The 23,315-nt window shown below is 45.0% G+C and overlaps 1 protein-coding gene across 3 annotated transcripts in view; it reads right to left on the reverse strand.

Moving 5' to 3' along the window:
* Nucleotides 1-23,315, reverse strand: part of Tnik (TRAF2 and NCK interacting kinase) — a 400,877-nt gene that overhangs the window by 80,441 nt on the left and 297,121 nt on the right. For all 3 annotated transcript variants that reach the window (XM_038348394.1, XM_038348395.1, XM_038348393.1), the window contains exons 11-12: nucleotides 22,260-22,326; nucleotides 15,276-15,480 (exon numbers count right to left, since the gene is read on the reverse strand). In XM_038348394.1, the coding sequence (XP_038204322.1) occupies nucleotides 15,276-15,480; nucleotides 22,260-22,326 (272 nt within the window). The remainder of the gene's footprint in view (nucleotides 1-15,275; nucleotides 15,481-22,259; nucleotides 22,327-23,315) is intronic.

The following is a 23,315-nucleotide window of genomic DNA, read 5'->3' on the forward strand; positions in this document are numbered from 1 at the left end:
CTCTGAACAAGCTTGGATTTCTTTTTCCTCAGTTAGGAGGTTCTAAGGAAACAGACCGGGTACCACTAACTCCTTGCGATATTCTCACAGCACTTCATTGCATGGCAAGGAGGGATGAGATGTTCCAGAGGGAACAGCCCCCATTCTGTTGACAAGTCAGTTCTGCAAAACCAGGGGAAAGCCATTCCTCCATAGCTGTCTGCCCCAGGCCCTCAAAGCGCCAAGAAACCTGGGGAAAACCATTCCTCCATAGCTGTCTACCGAAGGCCCTCAAAGCGCTAAGGAACCTGGGGGAAAGCCTTGTTGCCCTAGTTTTAGCTACGATCTTCCAGCATATCAGGGTATGTTGTGTATCAGTGGCCTCAGAATCTTAGGAAAGAAGCTTCCCTGTGAGGCTCAGTATCTGTCATTTCCTAACTTGAAAACATGTATCCATCTTGTACTGTATGTGATGAGGAGCCCCCCCCACCCCCGAAGGGCTTTGTGTAGCCAAATGATGCAGTAGGGCTTGCACTTTCAAAAGGTCCCCAACAACTATTAGACACTAACAAAGCAGGGTTAGGCCTTCCTACAGGTTTAGGCGTGAGTCACACAGGGCATCATTGATGTAACAAAGGCAGGCTGGGTACCACCATGCATCCTTACTACCAAGGAAGGAGGAGTTGCACAAAGGAAGAAAGATTCCAGATTTTCTTTCACTCTTAAGTGACTTAGGAATTGTCAGCAGGCCAATGTGAAACAGAGAGGTTCTTGAACTTGAGAGGGGATAGACCTCTGGGCTATGGAGCATCCCATACAGTGTAATGAAGAGGAGAAGGGTAAACAGGGGAGTGTTGTTCCCAGACAAGCAATTATTCATTTCACAGAAAAAAATAACTCAGAGCAACAGAAGAGGTAAACATTGTCCTAGGAGCTGAGTGAATAATTTTGATGGCAGCCCCAAAGCAGAGGTATTTCCAGCACTCAACTGATGTGAATTACACCAGCTCAGATAATAAGATAACGAGGCGCACCGATCAGTCTTCCGGCAGTAAATAGCCCCTCATTCAGCTACCACTTCAAGTTTGTTACTCTTATTGGTTTCTTTCTTGAGGAAAAAAAACCCAAGCCTTTGGAAGATTTAGCTGAATCTTATGTAGAAGATTTGTCCATTTTCAGTCTGTCTGCCAGGAATCAATACTGTTTTGTAATTAATGTGCCACTCGGGTTCCCATGCAAAGGTACACACAGTATTGATTGCAACCGAAGAAGGTAGAGCTTCCTAAGTATTCTGCAGCTTATGAGAAAGACACTCAAAAGTGGCTAAAAATTAATAATGATCTCACTCAGATCAGCCACTGGTCACACACAGAGGCACCTGCCAGGGCTTTGGTTCCTGCCGTGAAGTTAGAAAAATAAATTACCTCCCCTGCCTTCTGAAGGGACCCTGCCAATTTCCAACTAGGTGTCTCAAGGTTGATGCCATTCCTAGAAAGATGTTTTACAGTCTTTCCGTTTGGGCATAGGGCTGTTGGACAGGACACATCAAAGCTTGCCAGAGAAAACTCTGGCTTCAAGGAGACCCTTACAAAGCCTTTTGGGGTTCTCTCTAAAAGTAGCTCTTAGAAGACAAGGCCAATGCTCAATTCCTGCTCAACTTCAACCTCTCACACGGGCCCTGACATGTAAAGACATGTTGTAGTAGACACTAGATCTGGTGTTGTGTGCCTATAATCCTAGCTAGTAGTTGAAAGGTTGAGGCAGACAGAATGCCTTGAGTTTAAGATCAGTCAGGACTGTATAATGAGACCCTGTCTGAAAGAAAAGGTCTTTGGAACTCAACAGAGTAAAATCTTTTGGGGGAAAAGAAGACAATAACACATTATTCTGCTGAAGCATTTTGGTATTTTCTTCTTATCAGCCCTACTGACATGTATTACATCATACTTCATATTGCTTTTTGTGTTTGTTTGACTAATTTTGTGATCTAGATTGAAAGCTATTATGTGTTTCTATTTCATGTTGTATCATTTAAAAATGGTTTATTGGCTTAATTTTTATTTGTGTAAACATATGGGCCTGAATGAGTTTATATGTGCCACACACATGCAGTGCCCTAAGAGGTCAGAAGAGGGTATTGGATAGCCCTGGAACTGGGGTTACAGGCTGCTGTTAGCCACCTAGTATGGATCCTAGGTATTGAACCATGGTTCTTTGCAAGATCAGAAAACTCGTTTACCTGCTGAGCCATCTTCCCAGCCCTCCAGCTTCGGCCTTGGCTGCTTCTCACACACATTGTGTCGTCATTACCCATATTTGCTGCACTCATGACTAATGGGCAGAAGAACATCCCAAGGGGAACATGCTAGCTGATTTTAACAGTCTTCTCGACACAACCCAGCATTCCCCAGGACAAGAGTTTTAATTAAGAATTGTCTGGCTCAGGCTGGCCTCTGAGCATGTCTGTAGGGAATGGTCTTGATAATTGGTGGAGCAGGACCCAGTCCACCAGGGGCAGCACCATTTCATTGCTTGGGCTGTGCAGAGGGAGGAAAGCTAGCTGAAGGCAAGCAAGCAGCATGAGTTTGTTTCTCCCTGCTGTTGACTGCGGAAATAATGTGGCTAGCTGCTTGGGCTCCTGCCTTGACGTCACGTGATAATGGATGGCAAGGTGAAATTTTCAGCTGGGTGAACCCTTTCTTTCCAAAGTTGCTTTTTAGTCCGGGTATTGCCACAGCCACAGGAAAAACAAAAACCAGGGCAGAGCGAAAGAAAGCCTTCCATAGACTGAAGAGGACCTGCCTCTGGGCAGCCCTTCCAGGCCAGAAGGTCACCACAGTGTATGCCCCTAAGAGATTGAGAATGCTTTAAAAACCAAAGAGCCCCAGCACTACAACTGGACCTGCTACAACTATTGCCAATGCTGGAGAAAAGTAGGAAAATAAATCGGGGCTACCAGCCTGTGCTGGGAAGAAGGGAGAGCAAGGACTGAAGCAGGATCCTCAGGTTGCGCTTGATTTGTGTATGATGATTATCATGTCCTGCCATCAGAGGGAATGTCTTCAACCAACCAGACGACAGCTCTTGGCAGAAATGTCACTCATGAGGAGTGGCCTAGAAGTTATCATTTATACCTTCTTGGAAGCATTGTCAAAAGTTGAATTTCTTAAAATTAGAAATTCAGTTGGTTCTTAATAGTGTTTTAGTGTTCTTTTTTTCTGGTTCAAGAGTGAATGTTAGCAACCGCCTTGCATGTTCTCCAGGTTAATACAACCACTGCCTTATTATTTTGGTGTAGGCATGGCCCTAATGGCATATTTTGTTTTCTGTGGTTATGCACCACAGAATTGTTACTTTTTGCCTCCGAGTGACAAAATACCGGATAGAGCGACTTGAGGAAGGAAGGGCTTGTCTTGGCTCACGGTGAAGGTACAGTTCATCATGGTGGGGGAGGCATGGAGTTAGGAAGGTCAGCCAGCCAGCTAGTTCCACTGAGTCAGGAAGTGAAGATGAAAGAGATGCTCAGCTTGTCTTCTCCTTCCTTCCTATTAATTTAGTCTGGACACTCAGTGCAGCAGAATGGTCACCATCCTTAGCTAAACCGTCTGGAGACATCCTTAGACATGTCTGGAAGTGATGTGAAACCCAGTCAAGCTGACGGAAGGTTAGCCATCACGGGATGTTCTAGTCCTTCGCCTGCTGGTCCATTTAGGATGTTCCTAGGTGGATGTTGTTTTCTGACCCTCCACCTGTTCATTTAGGACACCTTTAGGTGGATGCTGTTTCCAAGGAAGCTGGTTAGTCAATTTCAAGGAAGAAGTATTATAGCTGCCAGTCTTTGTATTCCTTCCAAAAGCTTTCACCGCCACCCTCAAACAGACTTCTCACAGGTGTCCTGGGTATGTCTATTAGAGAACACACCCTCTCCTCTCTGATGTGTAGCAGGATCTTTGTTGGGTTTCTTAGATGCTAGGATGCTCAGAGTCACACTGGTGGCCACATCTGCCAGCTGTGCTCACTGAGTAATGTGACGTAAGTACTCGATGAACCAGCCAGGGTTCTGCTTTCAACTCACCTTTCTCTTCAAGCTTATGTTCCTCTTTAGTTTATTTTCTTATGTATTATATTTTCTAAGTCAACCACTATAAGCTACATTGGGTTCTCTTTTTAGAATGAAGAAAAGTTATAGAGAAAGATAACAAATATTAGGCAACAAGCAAGCCCTGCTTTTATGTACATCTTTTCAACATGCCAAATTTCCCATTATATGAACCCAGGGAAACATCCACATTTGAGAATGTTTCCTAACTGTAATGTTAATGTAGTGGGATAGAGAGGAGTCAATAGAGCTTGGAGATAGAATACTGGGTCAGCCATATCTATCACCATGCACAAAACTCAAGTCCAAATGGATCAAAGACCTCAACAGAAAGCTAACCACACTGAACCTCACAGAAGAGAAAGTGGGAAGTACACTTGAACGCATTGGCATGGGAAACCACTTCCTAAATATAACCCCAGTAGCACAGACACTGAGAGAAACAATAAATGGGACCTCCTAAAACTGAGAAGCTTCTGTAAAGCAAAGGACATGGTCAACAAGACAAAACAACAGCCTAAAGAATGGGAAAAGATCTTTACCAATCCCACATCAGACAGAGGTCTGATCTCCAAAATAAATATACAAAGAACTCAAGAAATTGGTCATCAAAAGAACAAATAATCCAGAAAGAAAAGGGTACAGACCTAAATAGAGAACTCTCAATAGAGGACTCTAAAATGGTTGAAGGACACTTAAGAAAATATTCAACATCCTAAGCCACCAGAGAAATGCAAATCAAAACAACTCTGAGATACCGTCTGATACCTGTAAGAATGGCCAAGACCAAAAACACTAATGACAACTTATGCTGGATGCGGGGTAAAGGAAACACTCCTCCATTGCTGGTGGGAGTGCAAACTGATACAGCTCCTTTGGATGTCAGTGTGGCAATTTCTCAGAAAATTAGGAAACAACCTTCCTCAAAACTCAGCAATACCACTTTTGGGTATATACCAAAAGGATGTTCAATTGTGCCACAAGAACATGTGCTCAACTATGTTCATAGCAGCTTTGTTTGTCATAGCCAGAACCTGGAAACAACCTAAATGCCCCTCAACTGACAAATGGATAAGGAAAATGTGGTACATTTACACAATGAAGTATTACACAGCAGAAAAAAATAATGACATCTTGAAATTTGCAGGAAAATGGATGGATATAGAAAACATCACATTGAGTGAGGTAACTCAGACCCAGGAAGACAAATATCAAATGTACTCACTCACTCACAAGTGGTTTTTAGACATAAAGCAAAGAGAAACAGTCTACAGTTCACAATCCCAGAGAACCTAAACAACAAGGAGGACCCTAAGTTAGATATGCATAGATCTAATCTACAAGGGAATTAGAAAAAGACATGACTTCCTGATTAAACTGGGAGTATGGGGACCATGGGAGAAGGTAGAAGTGGAGGAGGGAGGAAGGAGGGAGCAGAGAAAAATGTATAGCTAAATAAAATCAATAAAAAATTTAAAAATACTGGGTCAGAAATATGTTCTCTATAAACATGTACTGAATGTGTCAGTGTTGTGTGTTGAGTTAGTTACCATCACCTAAACTTCTAATGCAGTAGACCCACACATCTGAGCAAGGATGTGCTGCCTACTAAAGCAAAAACAAAGATTCAGAATGAAAGAGATATGAAGAATGTTGGACTGCCCTTGGAAAGTTCCAGAGTGACCTCCTGGAAGTGGCAAGAGGGGACCCATTGAGACTGTGACAGATCAGGTTGTCCTCCGGAGGACTGGGAAGCAGCTGCTGTGGGATGACATCCATCTCCTCAGGAAGTGTCTCAAACCATCCCCTCAGCTCAGGGGCTCTGTGATCAAAGGTGCTTCCAAGGAAAGGGCCACCATGGTCCTTTGTGCTGGCCACAAACCACGTATGCTCCCTACTTTAACCGGAACAGTTCACCTCAAGCTTCCCGGGAGCTGCACTTGTGATGAAGGCATTGACACATATCTGGAGATTCTGTGTCTGCACAGCATTGGCCCAAGCTGCAGTTTGGGAAAGATCATTAAAATTAAAAATGAGGGCACAGTGCCTTTCAATTACAGATGGAGTGCCAAGCATTTTCTTTCTTTCTTTCTTTCTTTCTTTCTTTCTTTCTTTCTTTCTTTCTTTCTTTCTTTCTTCCTCTTCCTCTTCCTCTTCTTCTTCTTTTTTTACAGGTGGGACACAAGAATGATGATGTGGCCAGGCACCTCTGATTTTATAATGCAACAGTGTAATAAAAAGAATAAAATAAATAACAATGCCAAATAATAGGATTAAAATTCGGTGATCTTTGTGCCTCTTGTGGTATCACGTACATTTCTAAGGCTTTTACACCTATTAACTCATAAAATTTCCTCTCCTTTTGAGACGGATATACCCAAAACTTCATTGCACAGATAAGGCAATCATAGCACCCAGACCAGCATCTTACCCAAGTCCAGACCTTGGTAAGTGGACAGCCAGGGCATACACTCTGCCTAGTTGTGACACGTGCATGTACACTAAGTAAAAGATATCTCATGCTTTTGCCGGCTTTCCCTTTCCTGTCTTGACCCTAACCTTTCCCCTTTTTCAGAGAAACAGTGACCAGAGAGCATGGGGAAAAGACTGGACAGGCTAGAAAGAACTCATCCCTTCTTTTCTACATTTGATGCAATCCATGGCCAGAAGGAAACCTTGTCTCTGTTGAAGGGTACTTTTTTGATCAGCAGACAGCCCATGGCTAAGCTCCCCAAATATACACATGCAAGCTGCTCTTTTACAAACAAAAGGGGAAAAATGTTCTAGTTGATTTTGCCTGGAGCAAGCTTAATGAAGAGATCTAATCCTGCCTCTGCTATGAATGGTAGTCAGTGTGATTATTCACGAGCTCCTTGTTATCTCCCAGACCTGTTTCCCTAGGAACAGATATTAGGTCTTTCCCAGGGACCACAAAGAGGAACAAGAATGGCCTAGTGGTCACCCCTAATACACAAGGCTCTGGAGTTCAGCATAACTGTCAAGTACAGAGAAAACCCTTCCATTCCCACCCTGACATTCCAAAGCCCTAGTGAGAGACCATGGGAATGATTACCATGGAAACAAGTGCATTATGAATGAGTTTAGGGATGCTGCATTCACAGAGAGGGCCATTCCAGGCTGTCTGTGCTGACACCAAAGGTGCTAAATTAGATCCCCTGTAGAAAGGAGAACTCTTCAAACATTTCTTGTGCAGATGTTGAAGGCATTTTAGGTACTTGGCAGAATGTATTTAGATGTAGCAATATCACAAGGGCTGAACCAATAACAAGATACATTTTCCAATATTAGGAGCTGTTAAAACATAGGAATGTGCTGCCACAGCCACGGGTTTGTGAGGACGCAGCGGGCGAGTCCATCTGAGGAACACTGTCAGAGGGAGTCTTGCTTCTAAAGAACAGTTGGCTGAGATCATTGTCCAGGTGGTGTCTACTCAGGCTGCTCACTGAAGAAAACAAGTATAAATGAAAACATTTTCATTTCAAAGGCCTGTGAACAAATGTGCCAATGAAACCATTCTGTTGTACATCTACCCAAGGCAAGGCGTAACTAAGAAAACTGTGAAATCCAAGACACACGGACTAGCCATAACAAAAGAGGCTGCGAGAAGAGCGGGGATGATGGAGGTCAGGCCTGTGACCCTTGATGCCTGTTCAGGCAGACTTTTGTTACTAAATCTGCATGCGTGTAACAAAGGCACTCTGGATACACCAAGGGTTATCACCTGTCCGACTCTAATCTTGTTTTGTAACATGAGATTCTGTAGGTACCAGATACTAGGCAGTTCTCTGCGTTCTTGGAAAGCACAGGAAGGTGGTTGTGAAAAGAAAGGTCATATGTCATAAGCATCTCTAACCTCAGCATAGGGTTTAAAATCCTCCCCCGACAGGACTCAGAGGAACTGCACACAAAGTCAGACCTTCTGTTTCAAAATCGAGTTCTCTGGGGACTCACTGAGTAGTGGGGCACCCTCCCCTCCCTTGCTTGTCTTTTGAGACATGGTCTTGTGTAGCCCAGACTGGCCTCAACTATGTATACTATATTACCCTTGATAATTCTGCTTCTTTCTGCTAAGTGCCAAATTACAGGCATATGCCACCATGCCCAGAGACTACCAGATACTGTTGTGGCACATGCCATCATGCCCTGCAATCACCAGATACTGTTATGGCACATGCCACAATGCCCAGGAACAACTAGATACTGTTATGGCACATGCCACCATGCCCAGCAACAACAAGATACTGTTATGGCACATGCCCACTATGCCCAGCAACAACCAGATATGATTATAAATGCTCTTTATGAATTAACTCAATGTCACAAATGATTATTATTTAATTTTATAAATTAGTAAGCTGATGAAGAAAAAAATCAGGGTTTGCTCAAGATGACTAAGGCAGAAAATGGCAGGGTGGAGATTGGCAGCAAAGCTGACCACATCCATCTTCAAAATAACCACTAAAGGTTCTGTGTCTGTAATGGCCAAAGCTTATTGCTCAGACCTGACAAGATCTTTCTCTTGTGGCTCTTGCTTAGATCTTGGACAATTCTTCAAATAACCACTCGATGGTAGTAACAAAAGGATTATACTTAACAATCATGGTGGTTAGTTTTAAATGTCAACTAGCCACAACTTAGAGATCATCTGAGAAGGGGGCCTCAGCCGAGGGACTGCCTAGATCAGATTAACATGTTTCTGGAGGAGTCTCTTGACTGTTGGCTGATGGGGGAAGACCACCCTCTCTGGGCAGCACCATTCCCTGCACAAATAGTCCTGGACTGGAGAGGTGAAGAAGCGTAGTTAAGTATGAGCAACCTAGTCAGTGGGCACCATGGCTGTGTTTATCTCTTTCTGCTCTTGATTATGGATTCAATTGGACTAACTGCTTTGAGTTTCTGCTTTTGTTTCTTTCACCTCAGTGAAAGTCTGCAGCATGAAGACAAGCCTCTATTTCCCCCAAGATGCTTTCAGTCAGGTGTTTTATCCGAACGACAAATACAAAACCAGGACAATGACAGAAAGAAATTTACGTGAGACCCATCTTTCAAAGGACGGAGCTTCAGAAAGTCCTATGGGTTCCACGGACAAAAACAGACTTCTGGAGGTGGCAGGTGGCCCTACTAAGCAAGGTGCTCCCTAGGTACGCTGCCCCGTGCTGATTAGGCCAGCTCTCCTGACAAGCTGACAGCAGGCAAGTGACACAAGTCTCTCATTGTTCAAGAATACACAAAACATTCGCACAAAAATCTAAACCTATTTCTTGCGTCAAGCATTGGACTAAACCTTTTGTGCCTATGTTTGTCACACAATTCCCACAGTAAGCTTCCAAAGTCAATCTGATTATGCTGAACATACACGTAAGGAATCCGAGGTTCCGCAAGATTAAGTAAACTTCCCAAGACCACAGAATTGAATTCCACTCGGCCTCTTGGCCTACAGAGTAGTGTAGTTTACTCCCATCCCCACCTACCAGACTGTTTTCCCTTCCCACCACATTCTGAGTGGGCGTATAACAAGCATGCGTTCCAAGGCATGGGAAGGTGCTTGCCTTCTGGCACGCTTATTTCTGTACACCCAAGGTTTCACTGTGTGCAGGAAGAAGTGCAAACGCTGGAAAATTCCTCTGGCTTTTATTCAGAGCAGCAACAGTACTGCCCCCGGAATTTGGCACGTCGCTGATATGCTTCAGGTTTCTGGGAACTGCTTGGTTAATAGCTGCATAAGATGCGATCACTTCCCTGAGTGTTAGAAGCATGGAAACTGAGGCAAAGGGAAGATAAAGAATGTACTCAGAGTCACACCATTAAGAAGGAAAGCAGGAATCCCTGGCCTTGGCACACGAGGGACCAGGGCTGATTCGTTTGTGTTTTGCCTTTAAGATAGGGTCTTGAAATGCATCATAGGCTGGCCTTGAACTCACAGCAATCTTCCTGCCTCTGACTCCCAAGTACTGAGATGAGAGGTGAGGGCCAACACATTTGGTTCCTTTAGTTGATGCTGCTGATTGAAATACTACATCCTTCTCAATAGCCCTCTACTTCATTGTCTGAAGGGAGTGACACCTCCATAGTGAGTGTGTGTTTGTCATTGTGCTGTGGTGCATGTGTGAGGGTCAAAAGGTCATTGTGGGAGCTGGTTCTTTCCACTTACCCTGTGGGTTCTAGGGAGCAAACTTGGGTAATTAGGCTTCGAAGCAAGAAATTTACCTACTGAGCCGGCAGGATGGTCCAGCATACAGAGACTCTTAAAGAGTAATGTAGCTTCCCTTCTTCACATTGGGGAGAGGGCTGTTCTGTTGCATTTTGGAGAAACTAGATTCTAAGAACAGCTGTTGGTCTCAGTGTCTCCTCTAGAGGTGGTTCCAGCCACACAGCCTCTGTGAACCTGGGCTCTGATCCTGACAGAAAAGTGAACGCTAAGAGCAGACGTGAGCACAGGCTAACAGTGAATGAGGGAACACCGAAATGTGAAAGTTTCCCAAACCCAAGCATCAGGTGAATCTCCTTGCAGACAGGACGTGTCTTTGAGGAAATCTGGCCCCCTGATGGCCACATCTATGTCTCCATTTCCCTGGTTTGTCTTCAGGACAACTTTAGTGGGGTCACTCACACTATGCAGGGTAGAGGACAGGCTGACAGCAACAGCTCCTAGGGTTAGCTTGATCCAGTCTGTGACTTAACAATATTCCCATTGAACGGAGTTATAAAATACTCCTAACAAGTTGAAATACATCACTGTTCTTATTCCAAAATTCTTATGCAAGATCAATCAGCTCCAGGTACCTGATCTAAACTCATTAGTCTGTTATCAAAGCATGGTCTCAGACCCTCCAAAGGCCATTCGACTATGGTGCACAGTGCCGTGGGTAGGGATTGTTCCAGCTGAGCAATAAAATTCTTACGGAGTCAGAGAAAACTAGGAGAGGATCCCTCTATAGCTTTGTCACCAGTGAGGAACTGACTCACCTTGGCTGAGTTTCAGCAAGCTCCTGGAACTTACTTATATATTTTACTGCAACAGTGGTCAAAACTGGTCTACTTACCACTATTTAATCAGCCACAGGCCATGCCCTTTTTCTAAGTAATCCATGACTACATTCAGCTATAATCAAAGTCCTTCTGATAATTACCAGTACTGATTAGATCCTAACCATATCTACGGAGGCACACATCCAAAGCAAAAGGCCTACAAAGCATCCCTTAGGGACTCCTGGTGACATCTGAGGTCACCAAGTATGAGAGCTCCAGCCCACCACTCCTGTGATACCTACCAGGTAGGCAGCAGGAGACCTTTATTTCGGAATTGAAAATATAATTTCCAATTATAGTTCTCAAACAGAACTGCAGGCTTCCACAGATTCTATGTTCCCATGCAGCCCAAGGTCCTGCGCTGGTCACCAGAGTCACAAGTGTTTGCCACAGGTTAGGATGGCAGATAAGGACAGAGACACAGGAGGGGACTATTTGGTGGCAAAGATTGTCGTTATTCAGGTTCAGTACTTACAGTCAACCATTAGGTCACAATTTGCTTTCTTCTATTAAACTATAACATTTAACATTAGGAGATGACATTGACATCTACAGTTTATTCTTGACAACACCACAACAGAGTCAGAAAAAAAAATCACACAAAAATTGATAGTGTTTTAAGTAAGTTGGATGGGCCACGTTCATAGCAACTCTGGGTTGCATGTGGCCTCATGTACCTGTCTCTGGGTTGTTGGTTGGACATATCTAGGGCGAGATAAAGGTCCAAAAGGACAGAGATAAAGCCAGCATAACAGACCAAAGCCACGTGCTCTCAAATCTTCTGAGAAGCCCAGTTCAAATTGCCCACAACACAGCAGAAGGTTCATGCCCTCATGCTGCCGGATCCCTTCCAGGGTGTGTCCCTCTGGGCACAGTGCCTTATTCACACCCATGGAAGAGGCTCCTGTAACTGCTACCGAAGGACCCAAAAGAGGCCTTTCAATAGCTCTGGCCTGGTGTGTGAAGGAGAACCTAGCTCAAAGCTAACCGCATCCTGAGTACACCCACTTTGTCATGGTTCAGACAGTATCAGCTGTGTAGTGCAAAATACCATAGAGATACAGAACAGGGCTAGGATATAAAGAGTTGCAACTTGAAACATAGACTCTGTAGCCAAGTCCCCGAACTTGAAACATGATTTCATCTTGAGCTACTCAGGGAAGACTTTATACTTGATGTGGGATTCCCCTCTGTATGCTGTTAATATGTTTTTATTACCATTGGCTAATAAAGAAGCTGCTTCGGCATATGGCAGGGCAGAATATAGCTAGGTGGGAAGTCCAAACAAAGATACAGAGAGAAAGAAGGCAGAGACAGAGAGACGCCATGTAGTTGCTGAAGGAGGCAGATGCCATGAGGCAGCTCAAGAAGGAAGAGGTAACAAACCACGAGCCTCATGGTAAAATATAAATTAATAGACATGGGTTCATTTAAGATATGAGTTAGTTAATAAGAAGCCTGAGCTAATAGGACAAACAGCGCTATAATTAATATAGTTTCTGTGTGGTTATTAGGGTCCGGATAGCCGGGAAATGAACGAGCAGTCTCTGCTTACATGTACTGACAAGTACCTGGGTCCAACAGCCAAGAACTCAGGTATCAAACACCAACTGGATTTGGAGAGCAAGCTCAGTGAGTAAAGTGCTTGCTCTACAAGAAAGAGGACACGAGTTCAATCCCCAGAACCCACATAAAAACACTGGGTTTCCTGGTATATATTTATAAAGCCAGCACTGGGTGGGTGGAGGCCCTGGGGCTTCCTGGCCAGGTAGCCCAGCCTACTCAGCAAGTTTCAGACCAGTGAGAAGACCCATTACCAAAAAAAAAAAAAAATGATGGACCAAACCTGAGGAGTGCTGCTTGAGGTTCTGTCCTGACCTGTAATACATACACACACAAGGACGTGCACACATGAACATGTGTACTCCCATGGAATCATCCACATGAATATTAACATAGACACACCAACATTTTTAAAATGTACGAGGCCACATCTGCTCTCCACAAGGTCAGAATCTTGCAAATTTTAAATGCTTATGAGCCTGATAGTGTGAATTTTCTAGGACTACATACATGGCCAGAGCAACCAAGAACAAACCAGTAACCAGATGGAGCCAGAGTAGTGGAGACTATGATACCCCCGGGAAGTAGGAACCTGGGACATCTCCACCAAGAAAAGCAGGACAGATGACAGATGATATTCGGGAAGCATTTCAGCAGAGGGTTTGATCCACCCAAAAGGAGGAGGTAGTAAGTCCAAGGAGCAGAATCTACAGTATTCAAGAGGTCTGAGAGATTAAAGGAAACTGTGACCCTTGGCTGGAGGCCAGTATAAGAGCTGCCTGGGCAGCTTGCAGGCACTGAGAGCTCAGCAGCCCAGCTACCAGAATCTAAGACACTCGGTCTGCACCCCAGGAGTAACCCAGAGGTCACTTCTATACCTTACAGGTACACTTGGCTATGCCCCAGCACAGGGGCTCCACCCACCACACGCTGAACAGAAGACAGAAGGGACTTTATACCTTTCCTGGGGGGGGGGGGATCTTTTACAGGAGTGTCAGAAACTTACACGCAGATGGGAGAGCATATTATGCCCTGGTGATAATGGTCTCAAAGTCCACTTCTGAGGATTATAGCTCAGGTTCCAGTTCATACCTGTCTCAGGGAACACCCCGGAAATGGGGATATGAGAGACCAGTGTGTAGCCTTGCTCTGCAGCTACCCTGCCTCTCCTCACACCTGTCTCCGGGCACACTCTGGACATGGGGGTCTGAGAGACCAGAGTGCAAGCCTTGGTCTGCAGCTACCACCTCTCCTCGCTCACTGGCCTTTCTGTTTTCCATTTCTTTTCTGTTTAATTTTACAAACTTAAAAGCATGCACACAGAGTAATGGCTTTGGTTACAGCGATTTATATCCATATCTCACAGATTTGCTCACATCCAGCCCTCATTGTCTCTTGTCAAATGTTGTGTGGGCAGGGCTTCCCAATCGCTGAGACCATCACTCAGTCACTTGATAAATAAAGGTGGAAATCTCAGACATCTCATAGCATGGACAGGGGAAGGAAAATGGGAAAACAAGCAGAAATTCACGAGAGAAAATGATGTACAGGATTCCACACACAGCACTTTCCTGCCGGGGGAGCTTTCACGGAGAAGCCACTCAGTCAACAAATCACCATACATGTAAAGTATTATTGTTGTTGAAGGTCGAAAATAATGTCCTAGGGCCTTGATGGGGATTTATTGAAGAGTAACCCCGAAGTCCTGAAGTCCTTCTAGACGTAAATGAGGGAATCCGAACCGTGATGGGCCATTAAACGTGATCTGATCAGGCAGCCCCAGCCCTCTCACTCTCTAGCGAGCCATTTTCAAAAGCAAAACAAGGGGACCCATGAGCAAGGAGCAGCCTGGAATAGGGAGACCCCTAACATTACCACCCTCCTCACACACAGTTAGGGACACTCTCATTCGCCTCCCAATTTCCCCAATGACTAAGGGTGAGACCCTTGCGTGGCATGTAACATCCAAGAGACCCTGGTCGGCGATGAGGCTTCCCGTGCAGACAACAGTAACTTCGGTGGCTGAAAGCAGTTCTTGCCTGCCAGCTGCAGGAAGGATGCATGAGGAACATGGCTCCCAGTGCCAGAAGAGAATTAAGATGCAGGCTCTGCTTTTACTTACTTGGCGTTTTCTTACCTGCCCATCAACCGTGGTGTAGTTAGTTAGTGGTTTAGTTAGTTTCGTTCGCCTCAGTCCTTGGCTCACTAATTTGCATGCTAATTTACTCATTCCTCAAATATTCCTGAGGTGTCTAATATATGTTCCATGCTATTTGAGGCACCAGGGGAGAAAAGAAGCCCATGTCCATTCCAATGGAGAGTTTGACTTGTATATAGAATGTCTGAAGTTGGTAAGAGCCATGTCAATAGAGATAAGCAGTAGAACATTCCAGCATGGAGAGGGATGGTGTCTTAATAAGACGGTCAAGGAAAGACTAAGAGGCATAGAAGATGGAGGGGCGGAAGTCACGGCTCCATTCTGAGAGCGAAGGAAGTGTTTTTTGTAAGATGTGGTGAAAAAGCATGTGCCCCGGCCAGGTGGTGCCAAGCCCGAGGCAGAAGTGGTGGCCCTGGAGGTACTCACCTCCTCCAGCCTCCGCCTCTGCTCCTTCTGCTCCTCGATGCGCTTCTGGCGCTCAGCCAGCAGCTGCCGCTTGTGTTCTTCATTCTCCCGCTGCTGCTGCTCCAGCTGTTGCCGCCGCAGGGCCTCTGAGCGCTCCTTGTTGGCCAGCTGCAGTCTCAGGAAGTCTCGCCGCAGTGTTGACTCCCCTGGCAGGTTCAGAATGGAGCTGTGGACAGGAAAGAACATGGAAAGGCTTCATGTGACGTGGGCCATCACAACTGTGGGTCCTGGGGGAGGATGCGGGAGAACAGTGCTTTGCTCCTGTTTCAAGATGACCATTCCATACATATGCTATCTCTCTCCCTAAAGGATTATCACATCCTTCTCTAGGACTATCCACACTACTCTCTCCACAGTGCATGGCAAGGATGTGCTTCATAGCACTTTAATGAGTGTGCAAGCCCCAAGCCATAGGCAAGCTTATCCCTACTATAGAGATAGAGATAGAGATAAAATATCAGGGGCTATGGAGATGGATCAATGGTTAAAGAGATTTCTATGGCTGCATGAGCCTGAGTTATTATTCCCAGAGCCCACAAAAAAAGCTGGGTCCAATAGCACATGAGTTTGTAATACTGCGCCCCTTTGGGAAGATGCAAGGCAGAGGAGGAGTCCCTACGTTTGGAGGCCAGCTAGCCTGGTGTGCATAGCAGCCTATAATGGGAGATTCTGTCTTCAAGATGGTGGAAGGAAAGATCAACATCAGAGGTTGTTCTCTGACAGCTAGACGTGTGCATCCTGTGCACACATGCATGCATGCACATCCAATGCATGCACAAATACATGCGCATGAACATACTAGCACACGTGTGCTCACTCACATGCACACACAGACACACACAGACACACACACACACACACACATACACACACACACACACACACACACACACACACACACCTTACTATATTCCCAGAAGCAAATGTCCTCATATGCACATCCTTGACAGCTTATCCCAAGGCCCAATAGGCTGTTCAGGGAAGATGCAATGCACCAGGAGAAGCAAGGTTTAAGATAAGGTTGACAAGGACCTCAGGCCAAGTTCGTACAGTCCATGATGCCCAGGGCTTGCCTCAGTACATCCCTGTTGAAGGGCATGGGTCTCGTCACAAGGTATATGCTGAGGACTGTACTTGAGGAGACTGAGTTCTATGCTGTGTTTAACATAGTAGGTTTAAGTGTACATGTGCTCACATGCATGTGTATGTGTGCATCAGTGTGTGTGTGTAGAGAGAGAGAAGAGAGAGAGAGAGGAGAGAGAGAGAGAGAGAGAGAGAGAGAGAGAGAGAGAGAGAAAGAGAGAGAGAGAGATACAGCATTACTACTGGTGGTCCCAGGCTTCACAGGGCCAATCTAACTGAAAGTTACCATCTCTGGTCCTTCCTGGGCATCTATCAGGGCGATGGAGGAGGATGGCTCCCATAGGTTTCTTTAAACCCAGCACATTGGATCAGTGGTTTCCACCTGTGGGTCCCCACACCTTTGGGGGTCAAATGACCCTTTCACCGGGGTTGCGTATTAGGCATACTGCATTTCAGAATTTACATTATGATTTATAACAGTAGCAAAATTACAGTTCTGAAGTAGCAACAAAAGTAACTTTATGGTTGGGGCTCATTACAACATGAGAACCACTGACTTCAATTTTAGTGAAAGTTTCTACCTAAAATAACTCATAATTCACATAAGTCCTCATTTCTGCTGTGTGACAGGTACCGGGACAGGGTGTAGGGAGATTGCAGTAGCCAGATATTCGGTAGAAAACAGAAATGGAGGTTGGGGCTCAGAGGAGGGAGTTCTGAACAGCATCCCATTCCCATTCTGTGTGTCCAACCGGACTACTGTGGGCTATAGTGAAACCCAAGCTTTAACGAATCTGCCTCACTTTGTAAGTGGCCAAGACTATGAGCATTGCAATAATGGATCCTGGCTAGTCTTTAAAAGGGGGTAGGCATGAGGTAACCCAAAACACCATAGCATCGGGTGTGGAGGGAGCAAGTGCTCATCACACAAACTCAAGGACCATAGTTGATCCCCAGAGTGCACATAAAATGCTGAGCAAGAATTTGTGACCCCAGTGCTGGGGAGAGGCAGGCAACTGGATTCCTGAAGTTCATTTGCCAGATAGCTTGGCCTGCTGTGCAAGCCCCAGGCCAAAAGGATACCTTGTCTCCACAAACAAGGTTGATTTCTGGAGGATGGTACCATTGGTTGAGATGTCTGCCCCACTTATTACTATATACACATGTGCACTGACACGGACATCTCCCCATTCCAAAAAACCCACAGCCACTACCTAATGTCTTAGGCATATGATGACCAGAACACCTCTTCGTGGTTGAATGCCCTTAAGACTGCTGACAATCCGTACTGAAATATTCAAAATTAAGGTGCCAAGAGATTTTCCCACCCATGTGCAACAGCAAAGGGTCTGAACCCTCAAAAGATCTCAGTTTCAGTATAATTCATTACTTTATAGTTTTGACATCCCCTCAATGGGGTTTTCTAGAGGATTTCAGGGAGAAATACTGAGAAGGAAGACTTGGCCCACTGTGATTTGAGAATAAAAAAGTCTCACTTTGACCCATGAATATACCACCCCCCTCATAGATATTCCTAAGAAATTCCTTAAAATCCACAAAATAGAACCCATAGTGCTGCCATCCTTTGGGACAGCCCACTCCAAACTCTCCTCAGATCGCTTGCTTTGTCTTGTGGTGTAAACTTCCTCTGGAACTGTTTCTCTACAGAATTCTTTCCTCTGAGAAGAATCCAGAAAACTGCTATAACAGATAAACACATTCTCTTTCTACAGTTGCTTTCTTGTGAGAAAGATGGACAGGCAAATTAATAGAAATAAAATAGAAAATATTCCTAGAGAAGACAGAAATGATGGTTTAAAGGTGCAGTGGTTGAAAGAATATGCCCCTCACACACACACAATTGGAGAGGCACTAAAGGGAGGATTGACCTTGTTGGAGTGGGTGTGGTCTTATTGGAGGAAGTGTGTCACTGTGGGGACTTTGAGGTCTCCTATGCTCAAACTACACTCAGTGAGACAGACCACTTCCTGTTGATGTGCAAGATGTAGGACTCTTAGCTCCTGCTCCAGCACCATGTTTGCCTGCATGCTATCATGTACCACCATGATGAAAATGGATTAAACCTCTGAAACTGCAAGCCACCCCAATTCAATGTTTTCTTCTGTAGAAGAGTTGTTGTGATCATGGTGTCTCGTCACAGCAATAGAAACCCTAACTAAGACAGAAGGGTTAAAATTTACAGTGGCCAGGAGCTGAGATAAGGATTAGGGCTTCATTCTAAATAGGGTTATCAGGAAGCCCACTCCAGGGAGGTGAGAGGTGATGGAGAGAAAGGCTGCTCCAGGCAGAAGGGAAAGCAAATTTAGTCCTTGGTGGAAACAGGCTGGTCTTGTCCTAGTACTGGTCTCAGGCCTTTCCTCCAGAGGCAGAAGCAACGAGAAGGAGCGTGGAACATGAGTGATCAGAGACAGGCCATCAAGGACACAGACGGACATGGGAGCCACGCCTACAAAGGCTGTCGGCTGAGTCGTAACATGAGTGGATCCACTGGCTTCAAAGTGGACTGTAGTCTGCAAGTACAGGAGAGCAAAGGTAACCCTGTTTCCTGGTGGAGGCTTGACCCAACAAGGAGCAGTGGGATGAACCTCAACATGAAGTCTGTGGAAAAATCTAATGTGCAGGGCGAGGGATGACTTGCACTTTCATTTGGCCTGCTGGTGACAGTGATGACAAGAGGAACAGGAGTTTGGGGATGCGGGGCAGGTGGTTGGCAGTGGACAAGTGTATCAGGTTGGTTTTGGCGAGTTGTTAGAATCTGTGTGAGATGTTGCCATAGGGAAGGTCAAGAGCTTCCCTGAGGGCATTCCTTGGGCAGTTTGGGAGTTTCCTGGGAACCCCTCTACAACTTAGTGTCTGTGTAAAACTCTAAAACAACTTCCAAATGGTGGTGCTTGCACACACAAGCCAAATGCCGTGAGCAAAGCTGATGAGGTTGGGGACCCAGTGTCACATGCAGACAAGGATGCCCCACTAATCTCAGCTGATGTTGAACTAATACCAGAAGACTGCAGTTATATTAATGACTCAATTGCTAACTCTGTGTATGACCTGGTGACACCCTTGACATATTGTCTCATGTCTAAAATGTGAAAACCATCAGCTTTCTCTACATTTTAAGATTTCAAGATGACTAAATTAGACTTGTTCAAAAAATGGGACTTGGTGCATGATCTTCTCCATGATATAACAACATGTTATAATTATAGCTGGTGGCTCACCAAGTGACCCCTGACACATAGAAAGTCCTGTGAAGGTTGGCTCTCTCTGATATTCAAAGAACAGCCACAGCCTGACGCAGCCATCTGGGCTGGAAGCTGAGTGTGGCTTCTCTGACAGCAGGGAATAGGGCTCTTGGCGCTAAAGAAGGGTTCATTTTGCATGGCACTGTTTGATGGCCATTGTCTTTATGCAGCTCAAGTGGGGGCAGCTAACATGTTCTGATGGAAGAAAAGTATTCTCCTTCGGTCTTTAGCCTTGAGAAATCCTGTGGCAGATGAGAGAGAAAAACTAATGGCCTTGTGAGCTCAGTCACAGCCTCTTAAGGTGGCTTAACAAGAACCCAGTTTGTCAGGTTCAAGTTGAGTTAAGACAGGAGTTCTCACATTCCCAATGTTGCAATCCTAATACAGCTTGCTCCTCACGTGGCACTGACTCCCAGTCATAAAATCATTTCTTTACTACTTCATAACTGTAATTTTTGCTATTGTTATCAATTGGAGTGTACATATTTGATGTGTAGGATATTTGATACGTTGGTGGTCGCGACCCATGGGTGGAGAATTGCTGACATCAAAAGACAACAAGAATCTGGAACAACGTGTCAGTCAGTAAAGCATTTCCATGCAAGTGTAGGGACCTCATTTGGATCTCCAGAGTTCATGCAAAAATAGCTGGGTGTGGTAGCAATTGCTCTCAGTCTCAGTGCCGGTAGGGGAGATGGCAGGATCCCAGGAGCTCACTGGGCAGTTGGCCTAGCCTAGACAGTGAGCCAGGCCACTGGAGCCCTTGTTCAAAACACAAAGCTGAACTCCATGGGACTGTGTTAGACTTGTTGCCTCGTTTTGATTTGTTTAGGCATTTTTGGCCTTCCTGGCCTTTAGCTTGTATAATATGATTTCTGATTTTGTCCTTTTATGGTTTCTTTCACTTTGCTTTGTTTTTGCGTTTCTTGAGCTCTTTTCTTTTTGTTATGTGTTTGTGGTCATTGTTGTCTTGTTTGCCTGTTTTCTAAAGAGAGAAAAAGAAAGAAAGAGCATAGAGTGGGGTGGACGGGGAGGATCTGGAAGGAGGTGGGTGAGGGAAACTGATCAGACTATAACATGAAAAAAGTCATTTCATATATATATGTATATATATGAAAAAGAATATAACATGAAAAATCATATATACATATATATTTCACATCTATACAAAAACAAGATAATGCATGCTTGATGAATGATTGCTGAGGTTGTTTTTTAAAGTCTATGCTGGCTAATTTTGGTCAACTTGATACAAGTTAGGGTCACCTGAGAAGAGGGAACCTTAGCTGAAGAATTGTGACTATCAGACTGACCACTAGGCATGCCTTTGGGGGATTAGGGGCCCAGTGTGGGCAGGTGGTCCTAGGTTGTGTAAGAAAGCAGACTGAGCAAGGCCCCAGGAACACGCCAGTTAACCAACATTTCTCCATGGTCTCTGCTTCAGTTCCTGCTTCCAGGTTTCTGCTTTGACATCTCCCCATGATGGACTACAATCTGCGTGACAGAATAAACCCTTTCCTCCCCAAGCTGCTTTTGGCCAGTGTTTTATCACAGCAACTATATAGCAAGCTAGAATCGTCTCCACATGTAGCCACATATGTTACCCACACACATCAACATGTACTGGGGAGGAATGGAGGAAGGGAAGGAGAGGGAGGGAGGAAAAAGAGGGAAAACTCTGTGTCTATCTTATTTCTGCAGCGTGGTCCCTCGAGAGAGCAAAACGCTATGTCAGTGAGGAAGCACCTGCTTCTTACGCTGCAATCCAAGGGCTAGACACCTCAGAGGGCATGGGCCCGTCATTCCCAACGACCTTTCCGCTTGTTCATTTTCTCCACAATTACCAGTGCATGGTCCATGGGGTGCACAGAACTGCTGCCTATAGAACAATAGAACACTTTCACCACAGAGAAACCCCAGCACCATGCGCACACCAGCCTCAGTTAACCATAAATACAGATGGAAGGAAGTTGGGCTCAAAACCAAGCAAACCTCCAAATGTGAAGACAGCAACTTTAAAGAGCACTGGGTTCCAGGGAACAACAGGAATGGTGGGGATGGTTCCACCAGGGTTCACCTCTAGAGGGCAGTTTGATTTTCTAGAATCACCTCCTTCAGCGGTGGTCCGAGTGAAATATCAAGACACACGTCAGGAGCCGTGGCCACCTGAAAGGCTTCCATGAGGGATACATAAGATGAAGGACTCTAATCTGAAAATGTCACTTAGCTCTATAAGAAGATGAAGGACTCCAATCTGAAAATGTCATTTAGCTCTCTCCAAAGTCGCAATTTTAAATACTTTCAGCACTGTGCTAGCCAAGTAATTTCTTCCTTCCTATTCCATATCTACATGTACGAGGAAACAAGGTCAAGAATATAGGCCATTCCTCTTGGTGGATAAGATAAAGAATATGCTGATTTCTACACTGTTTGTAAGAGTCTGCCTAGAGAAAATCTCACACATCAATGAGTATGTGTGTGGGTGATACATTAACTCCTGGTGCATTCCTTGAGACAGAGCAATAAATCCAAAGGAGAGTGCAGTTTGAGCACACCCGCTCCAGACTGTGGTCGTTGGAAGGCCTAACCTTCCTCATACCTGGGTTCCCCGGAGTCGTTCTCTTCCTCTTCCTCCTCACTTCCGCTGTATTCATACTCAGTCTCATCTGGAGAGAGAACACAAAGGGTTAGTGTAGAAGACGGTGCTGGCGCGCAGAGCAGACCATTCCTGAATGTCCATGAGCTGCAGCACTATGTCAATGGACCGCATCTGTAGCCCCAGTCCCATGAGATGATGGAGCCAAAACACATGACTCATCTGTCTGTGACAGGGCTGGCATGAGCCAGCACAGGAGAACACACACAAAAGCATGTACAATGTGTACAACTTGGTAGCAACACATGATCTCTACATTAACCTATACTAAAAGCTTAGAACATGGGAAGTGCAGGGAATCCTAAATTTAACCCCACTCCTGTTTTTTTTTTTTTTTTTAAGAATAGGTAAATGTGATTGATTCACTAGAAACATCCATTTAATTTAGTAAAATAATAAACAAGTTAACCTATAATAATAAGACTGAATATTTGCTTTAAACATTATCGGTATGCAATGGGAAAGACACAAGCAGCAAAGCAAGATGGTCATTTCCATGGCTACAAAGACAGGAATTGAATGTTTTGGTGGGCATCTCACATGCGAGCAACTAGAGTTAAGTGTTTCAGATTTGTTCTCTAATTTACTTACAATAATAGTCCTCTAAATTAAGGGAGGCAGTCAGATTACAAACTTACAATGTTTTTATATTGATAAAAGGTCCATCTGGGACGTATATTTAGAATTCAGTATTGAAATGGTTCAATGTGAAAACTGAAGTCTCCCCTAACACATTCCATCCAGAGCAGAAGCACACACAAGGCAATGGGAAGTGAGAATGGAAAGCGGCTGTCTCCCCTTGCTCAGAATGGAGGATGGAAGTAGTGAGCACTGAGCAGGTGCTGAGCTGGCTCTTGGAAGGCCAGTGGCCCTTTGGTGGCCACAGCTGGCAGGACAGGAAAATGACATTGTGAATGATGTGCCCCCACTGAGGCTGTCCCCACTGAGCATTGTAGGCTCAAGGGACAGCGAGTCCTGAGAAGGCAGGTGCGTGGATGT

The sequence above is a fragment of the Arvicola amphibius genome, chromosome 11 (assembly GCF_903992535.2).
Source record: "Arvicola amphibius chromosome 11, mArvAmp1.2, whole genome shotgun sequence".
Taxonomy (NCBI): Eukaryota; Metazoa; Chordata; class Mammalia; order Rodentia; family Cricetidae; genus Arvicola; species Arvicola amphibius.